General features: G+C 34.7%; 2 protein-coding genes across 11 annotated transcripts in view; both read left to right on the top strand.

The window, feature by feature from the left end:
- LOC113493057 overlaps positions 1 to 19,420 on the top strand; it is a 38,283-nt gene extending 18,863 nt beyond the window's left edge. For 2 of the 10 annotated variants that reach the window (XM_026870844.1, XM_026870846.1), the window contains 18 exons: positions 11,337 to 11,477; positions 11,910 to 12,043; positions 12,125 to 12,195; positions 12,287 to 12,378; positions 12,869 to 13,129; positions 13,351 to 13,536; positions 13,957 to 14,081; positions 14,599 to 14,760; positions 14,845 to 14,931; positions 15,083 to 15,281; positions 15,729 to 15,854; positions 16,454 to 16,582; positions 16,774 to 16,983; positions 17,208 to 17,414; positions 17,827 to 17,917; positions 18,437 to 18,618; positions 18,714 to 18,856; positions 19,332 to 19,420. In XM_026870844.1, coding sequence (XP_026726645.1) covers positions 11,337 to 11,477; positions 11,910 to 12,043; positions 12,125 to 12,195; positions 12,287 to 12,378; positions 12,869 to 13,129; positions 13,351 to 13,536; positions 13,957 to 14,081; positions 14,599 to 14,760; positions 14,845 to 14,931; positions 15,083 to 15,281; positions 15,729 to 15,854; positions 16,454 to 16,582; positions 16,774 to 16,983; positions 17,208 to 17,414; positions 17,827 to 17,917; positions 18,437 to 18,618; positions 18,714 to 18,815 — 2,505 coding nt within the window. In that variant the 3' untranslated portion in view covers positions 18,816 to 18,856; positions 19,332 to 19,420. Of the gene's footprint in view, positions 1 to 1,118; positions 11,062 to 11,336; positions 11,478 to 11,909; positions 12,044 to 12,124; positions 12,196 to 12,286; positions 12,379 to 12,868; positions 13,130 to 13,350; positions 13,537 to 13,956; positions 14,082 to 14,164; positions 14,761 to 14,844; positions 14,932 to 15,082; positions 15,282 to 15,728; positions 15,855 to 16,453; positions 16,583 to 16,773; positions 16,984 to 17,207; positions 17,918 to 18,436; positions 18,619 to 18,713; positions 18,857 to 19,331 lie in introns of those variants that run through there. The other 8 variants (XM_026870839.1, XM_026870840.1, XM_026870845.1 and 5 more) reach the window with 8 other exon arrangements.
- Positions 19,421 to 19,596: 176 nt separating this feature from the next.
- Positions 19,597 to 22,740, top strand: LOC113493065. Its single transcript, XM_026870863.1, has 5 exons — positions 19,597 to 20,250; positions 20,552 to 20,639; positions 20,901 to 21,006; positions 21,334 to 21,455; positions 21,763 to 22,740. Exons 1-5 carry the CDS (start codon positions 20,190 to 20,192, stop codon positions 21,791 to 21,793), a joined length of 408 nt encoding a protein of 135 aa, XP_026726664.1. The 5' UTR covers positions 19,597 to 20,189; the 3' UTR covers positions 21,794 to 22,740.
- The last annotated feature ends 529 nt before the right edge of the window (positions 22,741 to 23,269 follow it).

Genomic DNA, 23,269 nt, shown 5'->3' with positions numbered 1-23,269 from the left:
AATAACTAGACCGATCTCGATGAACTTTGGTAGTGAGGTAATTGATATTTTGGTCTAAGACTCAGGCTTATTTATCAGCCTTCGTAGAAGAACGTTAATGTTTTTGCAACAATAACCGATATCAAAGCGAGCGAAGTCATAAGCAACGGCTAGTAGACACATTTTCAAATCAAATCAGAAAGTAGCATCTATAATAATCATACATAGAGCACATAAATCAGGTCAACTTATATATGCAAACGGAAGGGATATGATAACAGTGACTAAGTTCTACTATTGTGAGTGACAGTTTATTGTAATAGTCTATCGTGTCGAAGTGATTACACGTATTATGTTATACATACGTTTAATGGGACATCCGACTTAATGTGACAGACTGACTTGATGCCTTTAACCTTTGCACGCTATTATGAATGTTACGATTCCTTATGAATATTTGATATCGAAGACAATGAATAGTTATGTTTAGAAAGTCCATTCTTGTTTCTGTTGACGTAATGATTTGAGGTAGTGTTTTTCTTGATGTTGTTGAATGAGTACGTACTTAATAGCGAAATACAAGAAGATTTCAACGATTTATTTATGATAGTTTTATACCTAAGTCTAATATTATAAGTGATGATGATAATGAGAGCTACAATACAAATAAAATAAAATTAAAACTTATCTAACGTAACCTTTTTGAGGTTTCGAGTGTATACAAATAATTGTATGGAGATACAAATCAACATATTTTTATGATGATCAATTTTCGTGTATCGTCCTTTTATCGTTACGGTTATGTATGAGTATTACATAAACACAAAAATGACAACATGACGCCAATAACGTAGCATGGCTCATGGAAATCATAAAAAGAAATTACTTTCTCCTATCTTGTCACTACATATTACCACCCATATCTGTACACAACATTATTATTTCATACACATATTTTTCATTATTTTTTACACTAGCTCTTGCCCGCGGGCCCACCCGCTACAAATTGAAAATGATCCCACAGGAACATAGAATCGGTATAAAAACTATTCTATGTATTAATACTGGTTATAAAATATATGTGTACCAAGTTTCGTTTAAATCAGTTTAGTAGTTTTTGTGTGAAAGAGGAACTGACATCCATACATACAAACTTTCGCGTTTATAATATTAGTAGGATAGTAGGAAGTAGGAAAGTTCGTAAGTTGATTTTCTGAACTTGGCTTTTGTATCGTATTTGACAAAAGCGGGCTAGTCGCCATTTTGTGAGGTCACTCGGCTAAAGGTTACATTTGTAAGCTATTGGTCCCCCGCGGGGCAAGGTTTTTGTGCCACTGGCTAAATGACATACCTCTTTGCCCTAAATATTTGTGGCACAATTGTAGTACGGAGTGAGAGATTGTGAATTGAATATTCGATTTTTATCGCAGCTCGTATGAATAACAACCTAATGTTTACTTAGGTAAAATAAAAATTTCGAAAACAGGTTTAAAAACTCTTTTAAACCTTCACTTTGAAAGATTTTAATGTTCCGGGCCCAATGGGTAAACACATAACGTAGCTAGCCAGTTAAAATTCTCGCAGATGATGTTTTTCTTCTGCTGCATTATACTAACGAATTCTTGAAATAAAGATCGGGAGAAAGAAACGGCAGTTACGGTTACAAATTTGTTGGGTGCCAAATATTTTTTTGGGAAAATTGTTTTTCTTTAACTTATCTACATAGAACTTTCAGTGATGCGAATGCGACTCCCAATTGACCTGTTTATTTTAAATAATGTAATTGTCACATATCAAGGTTTTTTTGGAATTAGCCACCTGTCTCAGTAAATAGTTTAAAGTTAAAATGGTGAATTCAAAATATTCTATTCAAAATGTAAATTATCTTCCAAAATTCATCTCAGCTAACCCATTTACGGTTTAGATTTTCACGTCCAACTAAGCCTAAACGGATTACTGTTTAGATTTTCCAATTAAGATACCTTGCGTCTGTTTCCAAACACTACATAACCGGAACGTTGCCCTGACAAGACTAAGGAGGTTCCTTTATATACCTAAGGCTAAACCAAGCTATATCTAGGACACCTAGATCTTCAGTTAACTAAATCATTTAGCCTTGCGTGCCTCACCGGGGGGTTTCCTTACTAAGTTACGTCAGTTATGGTCAAGCGTCTACAGTCGGTTCGGTTGGTTCCTATTTAAATCAACAGCGAAATCTGCTGTAGACACCTCTGAATATGATGTTGTTTATACAAAGGTTGTTCTGAAATTTGTTTGTTGAAAGTTTCGTAATGATTTGTTGAATGTTTGTTGTTATTTAAAGGTGGTTTCCTTTATGGAGGTTTTATAGATTTGCAGGTTGGTTTCATTCGATTTGTTTTAAACGAAAAGAGTTGGACGAGGTTTGAATTTTTTTTAAATGTATATTGTTGCAACAAGTTAATAAAATTATTAATAAAAATGAATCGTTGTAAGAGATAAAGATACAGAAGGACATAAGAGACAAGTAATAGGTGACATACTGCAGTGAGTCAGAGTAATTAAATCCGTTGATTGATTAAAATTAGACGTTGATTTAGACAAAAATCTAAAACTACAGATTTGTTGCAATTTACCCTTTTAATAGCGACGCTAATTATTCCATTGCGTAAAGCTTAAAACAAAAACTTGTATTGTACACGGGTGCGCAATCTCGTGAGACTTAAATAGGCATTAATTAACTCATTGTCTCACTTTTATCCCCCCAATCAAAAACAACAGTTTTATTATATGATCGTGTCGCGATCCGGAACTGTTAATTAGTCATGAAATCACTTGATAAGATTTCGGTGAATGGCGACTCAATATTAACTGGATTTGAATGCTAATTTGTTAATTACAAAGTCTAGATTTTAAAATATAGTTTATAGGTTGAATGGTAACTAGTGTAGTTCATTTGAATATTGTATTTAATTTACACCATTTTTTTTATTTATTCGGCTGTAAGATGCTTTTGGTAAAAGTAAGCAGATTATGAACGCCAAAAAAAAGGTCTCAAATGATATAATTTTATCCAACTCCGATCTCCGAAGGACGGCTGAAAGAAACCTCCGAAGGAAACCAAAAGACCGTAAAGCTATTACATAAACTGTTCCGAACTAGATTAAACAATAAAAGTTGACAACTTCACCGGTTCTCAGGTTCACGCAATAAAAGGAACCGCAAGTATCCTGGTGGGCGAACACCACCTTTTAGAGAATAATATAAGTCTGTTGCAGTAGTGAAAACAAGATAGCGCACTACATAGCGTAGAGCGGCATCTCTCTCCCACATTCCCAATTGCTTTACTTCAAGAGCTTATGGTACCCCCATGACGTACCAATCGTATATTTCAGTCTGTAATATTCTTTTCGTAAACTGCTATAAACTACGACACCGCCATCTATTGAGACGCACCTAAATGACTTTTGGTGCCAATGAGACAATTGAGCCTTGATTTAGGGAGCCTTCGATAACCGACAGGAAACAATAATGAAAAGTTTCCGGTGGTAGACTAGAGAAAAATATCAGAGAATTCAACCTTGTGTTCTTAATAGTCTGTTGGTTTTATTATAAGGAAAATTACAGTTATTATAAAATATGTTTGTTAACGGTATTCAATTCAAATTTTCATATTCATACTCAACGATTTAACGTACAATAGGGTCGTTTTAACACCAGCCCATCGTGAATTAGATTTCTCCAAGGCCAAGGTCGTCTGTCATTTCCGCAATATTTTTAAATTGATTTATTGGATATATTGGAGCGTTTCGCCATAACTTTGTGTAAACAACAACAAAATGAAGCAAAAATAATTAAATTATGAGTTATCCTCCCATAACTCCGGCAACCGTAAAATTTTTAATTACTCCTCAACAGAAACAAAAGTCCATAAATTGGTGGAGTGCCACTCGGAAACTTTTCTTTGCGGACACCCTATAATAAAATTTCACAAGCGACTCGAATTTAATACGATTGTGTTTTGAATAATTTATCTGTATTATTCATTACTCTGGAACCCTTTCGCGCGGCGAATACGCGCGAACTTCTTCAAAAACTTTTATTGTTTACACCGTTCTTTGGGAACTCGGCACAATCGCTATTCCATCTCACTTTCACGTTTGCCGCATCGTCTTCCATCTCTTTCTGACATGTGATTGCTTAGTCGGAGGCTGTTTCCTTCCTGGCCTTTATTGGATTGATATCGGATTGTTATTTTTTTTTGTACTGTTTAGAAAATTGGTGCCGGGCGTTATTTTTTCAGGCGGTTTTTCGTATCAGCCTGCGCGAGGAGGATCGAAATACTTTTTGTTGGAGCCGGGGTTATGATTGAGCGTTTCAACTCTGACTGATCTCGTTTTTTCAAACGAATGTTCTCAGCTAATGAAGTTCAATGAAAGGCACGACTTGGAAAAAAATAATAAAATGAGATGTTTATTCACCTGAACATTTCAGAGAACGTTTCGTTACGCGATATCTTGAAATGTCTGTAATCACATAACATATGATTTTATATCAATACACGGATGAGCCTAAAAAGTAAAAGTAAAATATAATAATATCCTAATGTAGAACGTTCTAACGATACTGAGGATACAATTTAGGTCATAGTTTTTCTCATTACGAAGCTCAGCTACGCTTTTATCTCGTATGACAGAAGCTATTGTATGCATGATGCACATTATTTCACAGTCGCAAAACAGACTACCTGCAAAAACAAGTCATAGCATCATTTGGTTTTAATGTTGCATTCTGCTTGCGGTTTTGTGTATTCAATTGCGGGATTCGTTGAAGTAGATTCACTGAATTGAAATTTATTATTATTTATTAAATATGACATTCATGGTTTGTGCTTGCATTTTTGTTGGTATTTTAGCAGTCTTTAGTTAATTATTTGTTACTCTCGTTGGAAAAACGAAAACATATTTCCAAGAGATATTTGCGCCGTGGATATTTTCGTATATTTTGTAGCCGGTTTTAAAAAATATGCATGCAGCGGTATCTTAATGACGCAAAAAAAACCGGTTTCAGCAAATGTGGTATCTACACTGTTTTCTATTAGAATGATAAAAAGCTTACTTCATCTGTCGTTAATACCTACTCCTAAATCAATAAGCTTTTTTTGGAAAATACAAACGACTTTTCACACGACTCTCCGATCAAAGTCTCGTTATTTTCTTGGCATACGTACATATTATACGTATGTATGTGGATTTGCAAGTTTATTCTACTTAAATCAATCATCAAAATCATATTATATATAAATATAGTGACTATTCATTTTACAATTTCTGCGACTTTTACTACTCAATTATTGACTAGTTAACCGATATTTTGTTTTGTCTCAATTCCGTGTTACTCCATAAAGTTTGTAGGGGAAGTCAGATCGTCAGTTGGTTAACGTAAGGTGGGCTGAACCCGGTACTATGCGCGGTCGACCCGAATGCGGCATCCGGTACCTATCTACGAATCTACTTGAAGACTCATAAAATAAGGTATTTTATTACCAACTCGTAAAACACAAGATAATTAATAGTGGTATGCCAACATTTTCTGCTATCAAGAAAATGTAGGCACCTAGCTGAACTGAAGGAAATTCAATTTTCTTGTAATGAATGACGTCTTTGGTATTAAAATAACTTCAAACAATTAAACTATAGACAGCTAATTGGTTTCAGGGGACCCATTAAAATATCATAATTTCAATTCTAATGAGAATCCTTAATAGCTGTTTCGAAGCTTACCATAATGGATTTTGGTATAAAATCAGTTTAATCAAACCTTTTAATTACGCGCACATCTTTTGCGTATTAAATTTTATGATTTAATATCTTCCTTATTTACATCGCGCCTAAGGAGGAAATTAAAGTAACTCTGGTAACATATAAACTTGCTCAATGATTTTTTGTAGGAAATCCCTCTCTTGTTCAAATATCTCACCCATACAACCTTTTCGCAGGCCACCTCAAAACAACTCTCATTTTATACGTCAAAGTATGTGTATGTGATAGGTAATATTTATAAGTGGATCCACCAGCACTTCAACTAGTACAATATTATCAAATATTAATAATGAATAATTTTTAATGGTATTAAATTAACCGATTATTAATTTACAAATGCGTCCCTTTATTTTAATGGTATTTTACTTTAATCAAAGGCCGAACCCAAACAGCCTGTTTATGACACCCGAAAACTTATTATTTTTGGTGCGACACAAAAACCACTATTATTAACTTCAAAGTTTAAAATCATGAATAAAAATAATTATGCAACTTCATATAATATGGAAAGAGTACAGGTGACCTACCAACACCGCTTAAAATACAATCGTTGCAGACGTGCAAGGGAGACACCGCTCTACGTCATGTAGTGCCCTGTCTCACTTTTACAATTGCTGTTATCTTACTTTAACATATTATAGTAAGCCCCAATGTTACTTCCTTATAGAAAATCAAGAGGCTTGATTTGTTTGAGTGCATCAATAAAGAGTAGGTTAATTTATTGATCAATTTATAAAACATTTCCTGTCTGGCGGTTTCAATATTTACAGAGTCAAGTTGGGTTCACGTTAAATTGAATGTGAAATATTGATTACTTAAAGTAACAATTATTAATTTTGCCACTTAAAAATAAATGCTCACTTTAGAGTCTTAAGAGATAGTGTAGACATAGCGGTACGTGACGAAGAAGCGACATTTCAATTTATTTATAGAAGAGGAATCTTAGATCGCAGCATCAAGCAATTTGCATAGGAATTAAAAACTTGATTTCAAATAGCCTTATCTAAATACACGAGATACGCTGATGGAAATAACAGTATGTGGTGAACGAACGAGAGATAACGCGTCATTTGTGCAACAAGCTAGACGAGTACAGAAAATAAACATTTTTGATTTATCACCAAAATCAATTTTAATGATTTGACATGACAACTGACCGGTCTGTGAGTGAAATGAATATACTATATTGTCTCGAATACGGTTTGGTTGAAAATAAAGGATAAGCAGAGTTCGCCGCGATTGGTCAGTGATTGGGTGAGAATACTACGTATCAGCTATTTGAAATATTATTAAACTAGAATAATGACATGTATATGCAGTTATATGAATAGTTTGCAGGTAACCTTTTGAAGTGCAAGTTTATGAGCGCGCCATTGACAAGCCGACCCCAACACAGTTGGGAAAAGGCTAGGCCGATGATGATTGACAAATGGTCAAAACGTCACAGATTGCCTACTTTCTCTTTGTGGACGCTTACATTCTCGTACTTATCCCAAGAGGCATCCTGAACTTGCGACATCATCATAAGGAAATATTATCTTCATCAGCCAAGCGTTCTCCCAACGTTGTTGGCAGAATATTCCTATGCCTAGCGTATACGTAGGTAGGCTTATATTACTTATCAATTTTGATTTCCGAGGACAGCTGTAGGTTTTCTGCATTATTTTGTATCGTGGCAGTAAGCAGTGTTTGTGTCGACAATCATAATTTAGTTATATTTTGCATAGCTGATGTGCACTAGGCGGCCTTGCGCCTTTTGCGGTTCTTTGACACGCGTCTCAAACGTTGATGAGATTGCTATTGAATTCATGCCTAAGTAATTGTATTTTAATGAGTAATTACTGCGTATTTAATTGCTTTTAGCTAACTACAAATGTTACTTGCCGACTCTTGGAATAGATTAGGAAAAAACCTGCAATCGTGTTGTGATAGTTTTGTTCGTATTGTTTGGCAGTCAGGAGTTAAGAATAGTTATAATTATGTTAAATTATGTTTAAAATTCTAATAACAGAATATCTGTATTTGGATTTTGAAAATGCTTGTAGAATAATTTTGATTGAAAGCTAGTTGGTTTATAATTATTTGTAAGTCTGTCAACGAAAATATAAACTACGTAAAGAATACTTAACACATAAAACATTCAAGTTTGCTTTAAGTTCATTCATAATCAAATACGATTTTAAAACGAAGTGAAATTATTTAAAATATTCTCTATAATAAATATGTTAAGTATTCATTCGCAGGTCAATAAAATATTCAGAGCACGATATTCATTGTTCTGTTTTCAAACTAGAATTCCTCTAAGGTATTATGCGGACAGGCGACCCGACTGCAAATATTGAAATCATCTAACTACAATATTTAAAATGACATTAGTGGACAATATAATACGATTAATAATTATTTAAACTCAGGATACATTCCAGCTGTCCATTGATACATTTGTAACGGGAAATAGAACAATTGGTATCTTGAGCTTGACATAAAACTGTCGGTCTATTATAATAATTGTCGGTACGTTAGCCATTGTAATTGTGTGGTGTTATAATATTTGGTGACGATACTCTTTATGACTCTTACAGAGGCATTGGTGGTATTAAACTGAAAGAATGACGAATGGAGAATTAATAAAACTTCCTTATTGCAATTTTATATCACATTGAACATTAGTAAAGTTAGGCAATATGTAAAATATCATGTTCAATTGCTTTTATGGTCGCGCCAATGTTTTTATTTGAATAAAATAGAATCCAAGTAAACATTGTACTAATGTACAATACATTCTATTGTTTGATCGTTGAAAACAAACAAAAACTTGAATGTATTAAACAACTTTTATGAACACGTAACGCGCATACAGTTTTAATTATTGAACTGCATACAAAAAGCCACGCGAATGTTGAATCGGTTATTATTGTATTAAACACATTGGCGACACGTGAAATACAAACGACGTTTGTAATGAACATCGAAAGTAAATATTGAAAGAAACGTCAATAGATATGATATTACAATGGAAAGAATCAAGTTCAATTACTTAGAGTAGAATTGGTGTAATAATCTATATACTTATTAATAATATAATAATCTATATACTTTTTGCAAACAAATCGTATGTTAGAGGCATAGACAGGAATGTAGATGAAGGAATATCGTGGATTAAAAGACGTTGGTGGGAAATATTTCATGTCGTTGATAATTGGTCAAAACTGACTGGCAAGGCTAGAGAAGATTTGCAAATCACCCATGGCTTACCTCGTGAAGAAGATATTTATCACTGTTCGAAGTACTTAGGGCAGCTGGTATTATGCACTCCTTCAGAACTCCAAACTAAATCTATGTTCACTAACTTTAAATTTCCTTGGATATTGAATCCAGAGTCCAGATTCGGCTACGCATGGCACAAAATATTTTACTTTACCCTTTGCCTTGTCCTTTATACGTATCCGATCAATTTGATAAGACCGAGAATTCCGGAATGGTTTATATTTTTCTCGTTTTGGGTTGATCTCGCATACGCTTTTGATTTAGGGGTATCCCTCTGTACGGCTATGAAAAAACGAGGTAATGTAACAACTACCTTTTATGTACTTTTGTTTGAACGTTTCAAGAGTTTTACTTTCATATTGGATTTGATGTCAACTATTTGGATTGAAGATTTGGCAGAAATCGTTGGATTCTCACAGTATTACTTTACTCTTCAATTTAACAGACTCATACGAATTTACAGACTTTTTTATGGAGTATATTTGAAATGGGAAATTAGTAAAGACCCAGGCTTAGATATCATGCGAAATCTTATTTTGACTAATATTGCCGTTGTGGTGATAATGGGCCATGTCGTTTATGAACTTCATTCCCATTTACCAAGTCTATCATTGCATTATTTTTTTGGAGACCAATTGTGTGAAAAGTTTCCTAATGTAACTTGCGATGAAGTGTCACCATTTACGGGTGTAACAGTATTATGGTATTTTGAGCAGATATACAATGAATATGAACCAACAAATTTGACAGATGTTTATGCGGGAACAGTTGTCGCTTACATTGGTTTTTGTTTTGCCACATTTCTGCGATGCAAATATATCTCATATTTGTTTTTGAGACACAAGCATATTACAAAATATCAACAGTTTGTTACGGCTTTTGTCGATTTTTACAAATGTTACAGAATTAATCGTGACTTATTAAAGAGAATTAATAGGTATCTCATATGCCATTGGAAGTATCACAAGGGTGTAGAAATTATATATCAAAATTCATTAAGAAATGAACCCATTGAAGTCTACTATAAAGCTCAGGTTGAGGTGGCTCAAAAGATTATTGGCCAATGCAGGTCGTTTCAACACGCTAATCCTCTACTAATAAGAGAATTGGCTTACAAAGCCAAATTTTTGATACTTCCAAGAAATGCGATTATATACAGTTTTGGAAATCAATGTAAAAATGTTACTTGGATTGTTGAGGTAATATTCAGTAGTAGTAACCTAATTTTAGGTATAAAGCGCTATTCCGAGAAAGTTATGAAACAGTAATATCTAATATATATTATTCTCTCTCCGTTTAAAATATCCAAAAACATTGTAAATTCTTCGACTTAAAAATAATAATTCTGCCAGTTATTATTTATACACATAACCTAATCTGTCGCGCGCCGCATTTCGTCTATCACTGGTTTACTTGTCTTGTGACGTAGTTATTTTTTTTCAACAACATGCTTTAATGTCCTCTATTCTAATTTTTGAAAAATCTAGTTACGCAGTCAAATACATTTCTAAAAAAAGTTAACCAGTCGTCCAATAGTTTAAAATTCACTTGATGGACTTATTTTATTTTTTTAGACTACACCTTATATGAAACCGAAATTTTGCTCCGGGTACAGAGAACACTCTCCAAAACGTTAGAATACTCTAAAATTTTGTTTGTGGGCTCTAGTGCCGTTCACACCAAGCCAGTCATAAGAATCTATGCTGCTTAAACTAATAGAATTTGACCGAAAAGGGATAGAATGTGCATTCGTGCAATAAGCCCGCTCGGATTTTTTGACGCATTGCTCGGGGTAGCGCTTTAAGTTCACAAATGTATTTGAGTTAATTGTCTAAAATATTGTCCCGATGCCAGCGGTACTATATCGTTACAGGGTTACGTAAAAGTGGAACAATACAATGACAATGGTGAGTTAGTACCATCATATATGACCGGTGGTCTGATGATGTCTGTATGTGCTGTTTTTTTCTCTAAGCCATCATTACAAGCTTATACTGCATACACGGAATGTGAGGTACGTGCTGGTGTTATAGATTATCTCGAATTTCATAAGCCCTGCAAGTTCATCCATTCTTTTCACGGATGGTCTTTGCGGCTTTCTCGGATTCAGAAAAGTTTAGTTTCGACCTTATTTAAACTTTATTTTTGTTTGGAAAATTGCTGTGTTAAGTAATATAGCATCATCTAGATCTTGCATATTGAGTAGACGTTGACTGTAACTCTTCAGAGCCTGGCCTCATAATGACAGAAAACATATAATATTATTTACTTGACTGTTATTTGTTTTAGGTCCTGTATATACCGGTTAACGATTTTATTGAAGTTTATAAACGATTTAAATTTGAGTATTCATTCTTAATCACATGTAAAACTGAGTATGGCCCGGAGTTTGATACCATGTTCAGGAATAACGTGCTGAAGCATAAAGATGTGAGTAATCTCTCAAAATCTTTATATTTTAAAAATGAATTGCTGTTCGTTAGTCTCACTAAAACTCGAGTATGGCTGAACGGATTTGGCTTATTTTAGTCTTCAAAGATTCTTAGTCCTCCAGGGAAGGTTTAAACGGAGAGAAAATATGGCAAAGTTGCAAAAAAAGTTGTTTGATTATCATCGACTGTTAGGCGGTACGTAGTTCGCCGGTACAGCTATTATTACATAAAAATGAATTGCTGTTCGTTAGTCTCGCTAAAACTCGAGAACAGCTATAATAGGGTTCTGTTTTTTTTTTTGGGTTGGAAACCTTAAAAGTAGCCTTCGGTCACATATCCTGCGTAAATGGATTAACTTACGTCCTAAGATTGGAAGTTGAAGCGAAAGTTTCGATTGCATGTTAGTAACATAATAATATTATTGTTTCAGTATCAATCAGCGATGAGGAGCAGAATCCAGAGCACAAGAATGTCAATGATGACAACTTCAAAAGTACTTGTTGGCTTTGAGGAAAATCGTTCGCTACCATTCGAGGGTATTTTTTGGGGTGAGCCAGAAACAAGGTGAATGAACTGACTTTGATTTTATTTATTTTGTAAATGAGAACCAATTCTTGAATACTTTGCAAATTAAATCCTTTACAGATTTTTGAGAGCCTGGCTTGTGTTCAGAACTGTCATTGTAGGATTGTCTATAATGTCGGCGTCATGTCTCGGTAAGATTGCTATAAAAACGAAAATCAGGAAACAGGAGTGTTACACCTCTTCAAGAAAGTTGTTTAATTTTAATGTTTACAACGCCAACAGGTGGGATTGGAGCTGTTTTTAGATGGACATTTGCGAAGATTAGCGCCTTTTGTGATTGCATCGCCTGGATCGATATTATTATCAAATTATTCGTAAGAAAAACATTTGTCAACATACTTAACATTTGTAAACAAATTTTGTGTGTAGCATGTTTTTTTTTTTGCAAAGACAAGTCGTAACAAGTCGTAACAAGTTATCATCTTACGACTTGTCCCGTCTGGCCTATAGGGGACACCCAGTATATTTCGGTAAAGGCCTGCACCCAGAAGTGGAAAGTGCGAAGATTACTATTATTTTACACATACGCCCGTGAGAAATTTTACTGGTCTAATATTGGGTAGATGTGACACTTCTATGGGGTGCTCAAATGTACGGAAGTGGAAGATCCCTCGATGAAAAGACAAGTCTGATGATTGATGGACAGAAATGTTACACTCAGACAACAAAATTCCTATGGCTGGATTATTCTTGTAGTGACGTCTAGTGACCAAAGAGTTTTTTATCTTTTTACCAAAAATGAGTACTTTAGTATGTATGCTTACATTCGCAATACTTAGGTAATAAATTGGTTAATATTTTCAGCTTTATTATTACGACCATAGAGGAATATTGATAACTTCAAAGAGGAAGTGCTTCTTTAACTATATTTCAAAAGGCTTCATATTAGACATAATTGGTGTCGTTCCAGTGTACCAAATTATACAACTCTTTATGACGCAAACAATATCCATTGATAACTGTTTGCTGATGAACACAATTTGCAGATTTGCTCATATATATATATTGTTTGCATGTTTTGAATATGTCGGTGATCTTCCGACTGTCAATATTGCATACATAATGGTTGGTATTAATTTTCTGTATTAGTTTTTTTTCCTACGCAGTAATATTTGAAAGTTAGGGAGATACTAAAAGATTTGGACCGGATATATCTTTATCCTATCCAGATCGTCATACATTATTAACTGATGCACCGGTTACTCACTCGTATTTATCGGCGTTGCCCAACCCGAGAAATATTTCGTACTAAAAATATACTGTAACGGTCTTCGCTCGCTTCGCAGATTTTAAAGTGGCAAATAGTGAACATATTGATTGTCTTCGGAGCCAGTCATTACTTGATGGTAAACTGTGTAAACTTCGTATTTGATGAAGACATGGAATTAATTGACATTCAGAGGCGCAATGATTGCTGGATGCCTAAATATTTACACCAGCCCACGAAACTAAATCCGTCCCAGTTGCATTTGGTAAGTTCATTGTCATCAATTAACTAGCTGTTGCTCGTGACTTCGTCCGCGTGGCTATGATAGCTAGATCGATATAAGGTGGGATTTTTAAATCAATCAAACGGGTCTTGCCACCGCGTTACAAAAATATCGCGGGGCTATGTTAAAACAGTGATTTCTCCAAAGATATTCCCCGAGATTAAACGAAGTTAAGGGATCTTTGCGCATTTTCATTAAAAATACTTATTAAAACAATAGAACGAAATTAATTTCCGTTAATATTGTCATGAAGTAAACCTTAAAAGATGAACATAATAATATGCTGTCGCGGACAGTTTTGGTCACCAATTTTTAAAATCGGACTCCGTATAGTATTGCTTTCAGGAGTCGAGAAGTTGTAATGGATATAGAAAAAGAATGTTCCGCTTTCTTTCGTTTCAGATCTTTGCTGAGAGCCTCAGCCTAGCTGAGAGTGGAATGATGAAAATGAACTTTGGTAGATTCATAATTAACAGGGAGAATCTAGGAGTCGGTATGCTGCTGATAGGAATTGGTCTCATTATTTGGTAAGTAAGATCTCCTGAAAAGTGATTATTCTAAAAAAGGTTATTATATTTTTTTTCATCGGTGGATAACATTAATTTTGCAGATGTTACGGATAGCCGGGTGTACCGACATGCTTGTTAAATAATAATAAGTACAACTCGGCTATCCGTGCAGTCCATTGTAATAATCTTAACAATATTACACATAAATAACCCCCTGAGACAGAGAAAAATGATCGCGTGGGTGGGAATCGAACTCGCAACCTTCGGTATATCAATCAGGGTGACTGACTACTAGACCAACAGACCACTTATTTTGTTCTGTGTCTGGGTTTTTTCTAACTTCCGGAAAACAAGGTATAAATTCCCCACTGACGTAACCAAAATGCTCAAACCTCTTCTAGAAACATCTGACTGTTCCCTAGAGTTATAACATTTTTTTTAATTAATTTAATATTTTCCACGTTTCAACTTTGACCACCCCTGTCTTGACGTACACTTAACGAACAAAACTCTAACCTAACCACTTGTTATTTAGGTTCATTTCATGTTTCTCTGTCACCCTTCTGGTATTGAGTTATCAAGGAGATGTGGCTTACCGACAAGACGTTTACCATCTGGAAACATTTCTAACCTCAGAGCGAGTAGAGAAGAAACTAATCCAAAGGGTAATTGCCCACCTCAGATATTATTGGTTAAGGTAAAGGAAAATGTGGAAACATGGAATGTGGAATTGTATATTTAAAAAAAATTGAATCATACTGATCTTGAATAATTTTTGCAGAACTAAAGGCTCCAATGTACAAGAGATGATGACAGACCGCGTTGGTATCTTATTTCGACAGGATATCAATTATTCTTTCTATCATAAGTAGGTTATGGTTATTTGCACATTGTCTTTATAAAGTTTGAAGGAAAGGAAGTTGCTTGCGATGATTTTAACAAAGCATGCATTTTTATGCTATATTCGCTCCTGAAGTTCAAGGTTGACGGTCTTTATATCTTTAGGTACGGTTTTTTAGGACTTTCATTATCTTGGATACTATATTGGGCGGTGGAGAAATGATGCAGAGGAATTTGGCCGGTGCAGCAATTCAGGGTTTCTTCCTACCTGATTACGACATATTCAGAGAAATGGACTTAGTGAGCAATGTATGCATAGTGCATCGTGGGAGAGTTCATATTTGGCAACAAGGAAAAAGGCTCATTGTTCTTAGTAAGGTAAATGCTGTTAAGTTTCTAAGTATTCTGACATAATTTTTTTTGTCAAGTTCTATTCAAATCGAGTATCCTTAATCTATTGTCGAAGAACAGTTTACTCACGCGTATTAATTGGGATTTCCCAACTAGTTTCGGATCCAACCGGAGTCATGAATCATGAGCTGACGTGACATTAGATCGAGCGAATCTCGATGCGCACTTCTCAGATGAATCCCTCTTTCGAAAGTTATTATGGCAAATACATTCTGTTGCATTCGGCTGGAATAGTTGGAAAAAAGTTGAACAAATAAATTATACATAAATATATATTTTTTTAAATTATGACATCACTCTTGAAACTACTTCGTTAAAGTCTATTTATCTTTTTAATTTGTTTATTTCGTTTAGTGGCACTGGTACATAATATAACACTTTTAAAAGTTACGTAAAAATATACCTTGTACACAGGGCGATATATTTGGACAACTGCAAGGTACGAAATTACGACCTATCCGTGTAACGGCGACTTCTGCCGAAATGGTTGATCTGCTATATATTGACGTCCAAATGTTCCAGAGCATTATCACTGATAAGGTAAATCTTATCGTATCTTATCGTATTACAGGGTAACTCATGTTCGACGTAAAACTTTGGGATTGGTATAATGTAAATTTTTCTACCATATAACCTTCAACTTATCATTTTAGCAAGGGAAGTATATGCTTTTCCTTCGAATATAGACACAGTCTATCTATCTCTTCCTGGGTTCACCAATTCTGTTGTAATAGCCTATTTGAATAAAAAAAAACGTAATTATTCCGTCAGACAGGTTTCCCAAATATATTGAACAGGTATTTGTCATTTTATCACTTGTCATCGTCAAAGAGTTAGAAACATTAAAATCATTTAAGATGATGAAATGTATGCAAGTCTAGTAACATCACTTGCTAGAAAAAGCGTACTAGTAAGTGACGTCACACGAGATTTTATTTCACAATCAAATGGATAGCCCTTAATTTTTTTGTTTTCACGATAAAGTATCCAATATTTTTTGGAAATCAGCGTAACGGGGTAAACATTTGTTTTTTACCCTGAGCATGGAGTTAGCTGATACTCCGGATTGAGAATGGCAAATTTCTATGTACGGATAAACATAGCCGGGAACAGCTAATAAATTACGTTCTGCTTTTCAGATTAGAGAAACCATCGCAAAAAACCCACAGCATAAAAAGGATTTTCTTGCAACGGCAAAATTATACATTGAGAATCCATATGATACTGTCCAGTACCTGATACGAGGATGTAAAACTATTAAGCTTCCAGTAAGTACATACAATATTTAAAAAGGCAAAAAAAAATATCATGCTTCAGGTTAAACAAATGCTTTTAATCCCAGACCACTTCCCACATGTATATGATTCGACTTTTAATACCACGAATGTTTTCCTTTATCGTCTAATTGAGTTTAGAAGTCTCGTTATGATAAGAGTCTGATTGTTAATTATTGTTTTAGTGGAGCAAAGGGCCATGTGAAAATCGTAACCGGACGTGGTATTCCCGTTGGCTGTTCCTGACCTGGTTTATTGGTCCTTGCGCGTCCAGTATCATCGTGTTGAATTTCACATTACTTCCAGAATGGTCTATATTATGGTTTAGATTCTATATTGTCCTGTATGTTTTGGACATTATTCATCTGGCTCAGATGGTATCAGAGTTTTTGACGGTATGTACCTTTTTCATTATATATTATTATCGGGTTTATAGTCTACTGCAATCACAATCAGGCTTAGCATGTACACATGGCCACATGCTTAAAAACGCGTTGATGTCAAAAACACGCAATGCCACCCAACCGCGCTTGCGCCTACATCTATATGTAACTCAGAAACATCTATTTACTTTGTTATTAATCTCTGATACAGTTTGATAAATTCTTCTTGTGTACAGATTGAGTTGGTTGTGGAGAATAAAAAGTTGAAATATAAACATATTGGCTTGCAACAATTCAAGAGTACAGGATTTTATATCGACTTCCTTACAATTTTGTTACCATTGATGACCTTCATAGATAACGACTGGAGATTTCAATTGGCAAGATTGCTAAGACTTCGACATTTGATTGATTTTCGACATCATTTCTGTATGAAATTTAGGGTATGTTGTGTCCTTATTTATTGACGTTTTCATTTAAGATTGGTTTTACACGACTTATGGGGGAGTAGTGATGAAGATTGGGTGTAACGAGGTAAGAAATTATAATGTCCCGACACTATAAACGGAAACTCCCTTCAAGACCTATGATGCTATAAGCAGACAGACACGTCAAACTAATAACTCTCCTCTTTCTAAAGGTAAAGAGTAAACATTAAATTAAAACACTGCGACTCTTTTGAAAATTTCTTTTGGTTTACATAACTGTGTAGAGGTTTAAGCATACATAAGGTTGTACATCAAACAGCCCAAAGGAGAAGACTTCCTTCCACCAATTTACAGCTTTAGACGAATTTTGCAATCTTTCCATTTATTTCTGTGTATTTTGATTGGAAGATTATACCTCGTTTTACAGAACAGTGTTGTGTACGCAGTTTTCAAGTTGACTATAGTGGTACTGTTAATGCACTTTTTCACTTGTGGATGGATTATTGTTGCCTGCAGACGTAAGTGAATATATGTATTATATATATTTTAGATAAAATTGGAGGGTCTGTTTGTAATATTAAAGAAACCGTTTATGCCTTACATAATATTTATAAGCATTTAGATGTACATATACATACATGCAACAAAATGATTTTTTTTTCAATTTTGCCTTTTTATAGTGGCTTTTATTGGCGGGTATTTTGATGTAAAAAGGAGTAGGCTACATTAACTGTATAGGAAAAAAAGGAATACTGCAATGCTTAGACCACGTTTCAATTTACACATATTCGGTAGGACGCCTGTCTATTTAACATGTCTGTTGGCAAGTTAGAGTTCTCTGTGACTTTTTTTCAAAGGCTGTCATATTATACTAGATCAATTGCTTGAGGAGATCCAGGAAACAAGCGAACTTGGGTTTTTGCCTAGCCTTGTAGTTTCAAACAGTTTGCTTATGACAGAGTATAGCAGTTTATAATTAAAACGCGTATTTCTTTGTAACTCACATGGAACAATGCGATTTATTTATTTCTTAACAGATGACACGTTTCCTATTGAAAACATAAATAAAACAATAATGGAATCAAGTAAATCGATCGAAGAAGCAGAGTGGTTTCACACGGGTTCTAGGAAAGGCGGTGAGACAGTTATTTTTTTCGAATTTCTCAACGGGCGTAGACAATTTTTTTTTGCCTTAAAAAGGGACGCAGTAAGATTGCAGGTAAATGATTTCTAATTCGCTATCACTTTTGATGACAAGACTTATCACTTTTGATGTGATGATATATTTTACTAAGATTTTTAATATGATTTTAGGTTGTGCGCGAGTTACAAAAGATATGCCAAATTCTAGAGGTGAACTTGTACCTGGTTTCGTGGTTCCAAAGTATTGGCCATATGATTATTTGGTGGCTTTGACGTATATTATTTTGATCCATACTCATACGGATGTTGACGTAGTGAGTATCTAAGTAAACTTTTATAGTACTTTTCCTGCCGATGATTAATTGTTAAATGATGCAACGTTTCACTCACACGGTGGCGAACTGTGTCAGTTTGACTCGAAACCTTGCCGCCGCGTCAGCTCATGATTAAGGACTCCATTTGGATCCAAACGTTGCATCATTTAATAATAAGTAAACTTGTATTGTTAGTTTATTAATATTATTTCTAATTGCAATCGGAACTACAAGAATTCTGGACCCCAATTTTGCTATTTAACTATGGAAGTTAATTGTATTGACCTTAAGTGTACCGTCCCGTACTGAATTTACAATTATTTTGTTAGCTTAATGCTTAAGTCAATACGGAAATTGTAATTTTAAGCCGAATTTCATTAATTCATCGGCCATTGCAAATAGTAGAATTGGGACCCTGGTTTGTTTAAAAAAAACACAATTATGTTTCCATTCAATAACTTTATTGTCTTTTTAGGTTATGGCTGTTACAATAGAAGAAGTTTACTACAAATGTGCGGTTACCTACTGTTTACACCTTCTAGATTTATGGATATTGGCTGCAGCGATCAACTACGTAAACCAATTGCTACATGAGCTTTATACCTACGATTACGCAGTTAGAAATCTTTTAGAATATTTATCGAGCTGTGGTCTTTGTGCATCTATAAAAGACTCGGTATCGGATTACACCAGCCTAGTATGGAAAAGACAAAAAGGTAAAAAACTAAAAATACGCTGTAACAAATAATCCGAAAAAATAAATTCATATTATGGATAAGAGGGATAAATCAAAAAATATATTGTAAAAAAGGGTGGGGTGCCTGATCATAACACTCCATTGACATTTTTATTTATTTTTTAAACTCCTTTTTTTCTCTGTTTCGTGTTTAATTGCAAATATTATATCAGTGCTTTCTTAGTGTTAAACGATAAAAATACAAGTGGTCTGCGCTAACTCTCGATCAATGTAGCAAATTGCAACATGAGGTCACCAGATGTGGCACACTTTCGGCATAGGAAGTGACAGGACAAATTCTAGATCTTTTTAGCCAGGAGTCACAGGTCGCGGTCTAGCCACTGGTTTAAAGATGTCTATCGTATTATTTGTATTTAAGGTATCATTACTTTGGGATTGTTTGGAAGTTTATCTTTTCCTCAGCATCTACTTCTTGTATTTTCTGAAACTGCTTAATCCTTTGTTGATAATGACGTTCTACTGTTTCAAGGTGAATTCTTACCAGAACTAGCCTATCAATTGCCGCCATGTTTAAGGCATGATGTTTTTTCGGCACTCTACGCTCATCATTTGGAGGCCCCACCAAGTTTCCGAGAGATGCCAGATTATTTCAAGAGGCAGTTATGTGCAAGATTACGACGTGTTGTTATTTTTCCCGGTAAGTACCTAAATAGTTACGATAGATTTTTAAAGTTTAAAGTATAGCTGCCAAAAAACACTTTTTAAGCTTTAAATGAACAAGATGTAGATCAGATCATTCTTTGACCTCTATTTCAACTCTTTTATGTGGTATAAACTAAATATTATTGACTGGCCTGTTGGTCTAGTGGTTAATGACCGTCAATGCTATACTCCAAGCATTTATAAATGAATAAGTATGTTCACCAGTTGTCTAGTACTCATGAAACAAGCTTTTTGCTTTTAAATTAAAAGATATAAAATATTTTATGACGTTTTAGGTAAATGCATTGTACGTGAAGGCGATACGTTTACAACAACTTATTTCGTCCATCAAGGTGAACTTGAGAAGTGGTATAATGATGCCAGGTAATGAAATGAAAAACAGGGATTTGGGATTCAGGGTGGTATCAGTCAACCTCACGCATGCAAAAAATAAATTAAACCTTGTTAAATAAGTCTGAGCTTCTCCAGACACTAGGATTACAGTACATTTTTCACGTTCGTTCGTTCTTTACTTTACATTTCTTAATGCCATCTGCATTATGATTGTCTCTTTCTTGGTAGCGGTTGATTGTCCGAATTTGCGCTGCAAGCGAACCTATTCTTAGATACCTACTTCTATTTCAGCGGTGAAGGAAAACTATTATCTGTGTTATACACGAATGGATATTTCGGGTGCATTACTGGATTGTTTCCAAACAGAAAGAATGAATTTACCTATTATGCACGGACGGTAATTTTTTATAATATACTCGTATATTTCATTAACTCTGGTGATTTTTTTACAATAAAAACATACAACTGACTTCAAATAAAAAAAAAACGAGCCAAACTTGATGAAATCCTCATGTCCAACTGTATATTTCACGTTTAATTTAAAAACAATCAACAAAATCTGTTTACCCACTCCGAAATTCTGAGCTAAAAAATACATAATAATATAGACGAATTGAAAACATCCCCCTTTTCGAAGTCAATTGATCAATTTAGTGTTATGTTATTTAATTTTTTCTACTTATTAATTTTGTTTAATCCTTAAAAAAATTCTCCTAATCTTTAGGTTGTAGATTTGGTCCATCTGGACCTAGATAATTGGAGAGATTTATTAGCAGCCTACCCTGATCTTAAAGCTGTACTTTACAATGCAACAAGAGAGATCAGGCAAGAGTACGCTAGAGAGAAGTAAGTAAATATTTTTCTTTGTCTCGGCAAAACCAGTAGAGGCCATTCTTACTATTGAGGAAGAACAAGAATTCCTGTGCCAGGTGCCAGCCACATGAGGTTTCAACCCTTGAAAGCGAAAGGATGTGTCCTCGTAATGAAGCGCTAAAAGTAGTTTCTTATATATCCACATACAACGCACCTGGTCGTAAAGCACAGCCTTAATCAATTTAGCCCAATTTTCATAATACCCTTTGAAAATGGAATTATTCTTTATGTGTGTCCAGTTTGTTCTGGAAACTTATGTAAATATTTTATCACTTTACAGTTACGGAAAAGGAAAATCTTTCTCGGCCTAGTCGAGATGATCTAGTCGAAACGAAGTTATACACCAAGAAGGCGGGGATAGTACCAATAACTTAACAAACAAAACTACTAACATTACAAAATGAAATAGTTTATTCTGCAAATGGAATAAATTATATCACTTTTACATTATTATGTCAAACGATGTTATTTATACATGTTTGACAGTCATTACGGGTGGTCAGACGCTAGATAGTCTGACTAGAGGTATTGAGTTGTCCAGGTAGGGATAAATAGCCGCTCCTTGCATAAGACTCTAACGTAGCTGCATCTAGTTAGACTGGAAGCCGTCTCTGACATTGGGGAAAGGCTAGAATAAAGATAATGTCAAATTCATCTTAAGAACGCCTGAGTAGACATTTCCTCTCTGGCAACCCTGGTTAACCTGAGAAAAAGGTTTGAAACACATTCTATGGACTTTGCCTCTTTTTAAGTCTATAAACACGTTTTTAAACTAAGATAATTTAGATATGGAAGGTCTTTTGATGATTTTAGCACAATTAGCTTAAAAAAGTATCTCAGGAGGTTACTGGAAGAGTAAGGCTGTGTCCTGTGTGAGCAACGAACGTGACAGGACGCTACCCTGGAATTCAACGGCATACCCTACTTGTGGCTTATGTGGCAGTTGTTCAATCTGAGGCGGAATGCGACACGACGTAACGTGGTTTTGTTTTGAGCGTAACATCATTATTTTGGTCATTACTTCTTGAATCATGGAGCTTCTCTCCACGTACGTCCAAATTATAGGACATTTGTCGCGTGTAACATTAAGTCGCGTCGTGATGCGTATCACTCGCACAGGACAAAAAGTAGAGGTTATCTTCGATGTACTAAAGGGGGGGGGGGGAACCTAAAACTGAGATGAACTATTGCCACTAGTTTTAGTACAGAATTTAAATATCAATTTCATTTGATATCGTAGTTTTATTATTAATTAGTTTTAATTATTATTAAATTCACTTTAATATTAATTTGATTGTTTGTTATTATTAGTTTGAAAACTTAATATATGTTTTAATCCATTAAGTGTATGTTTTATTGCTTCCTTTTTAAGATTTGTGACATTTGGCTGATTTATGCTTGGGCGATGGAAAATTGAAATTAACAAATTATTAGGGAATAAATAAGGCACCGGTTTGTTTTCTGAAATTCTATTAGAAAGAAAAGTGTAGTAGCTTTTCATTTCTTTGCATGGATTTGTATGCAGAAGGTGCGGGTTCGATCCCGACGCAGGCAAAGAAAGGTGTAGTGGCTTTTCATTTCTTTGCATGGATCTGTATGCAGAAGGGGCGGGTTCGATCCCGACGCAGGCAAACAAGCAATGTTATTTTTTCGAGAAAATAATGCATATTTTTACAACTCCGCAGCACATCCCCGCACAACATATTTTACCGCACATCTTTGGTGGAAAGGCAGGCTAAAAGTGGAAAGGTCTAGCCGAAAAAGTAGGATGTCATTAAAAAACCTAC

This window comes from Trichoplusia ni, chromosome 4 (genome assembly GCF_003590095.1).
Source record: "Trichoplusia ni isolate ovarian cell line Hi5 chromosome 4, tn1, whole genome shotgun sequence".
Classification (NCBI taxonomy): Eukaryota; Metazoa; Arthropoda; class Insecta; order Lepidoptera; family Noctuidae; genus Trichoplusia; species Trichoplusia ni.
This window is presented reverse-complemented; position numbering and strand designations above follow the sequence as displayed.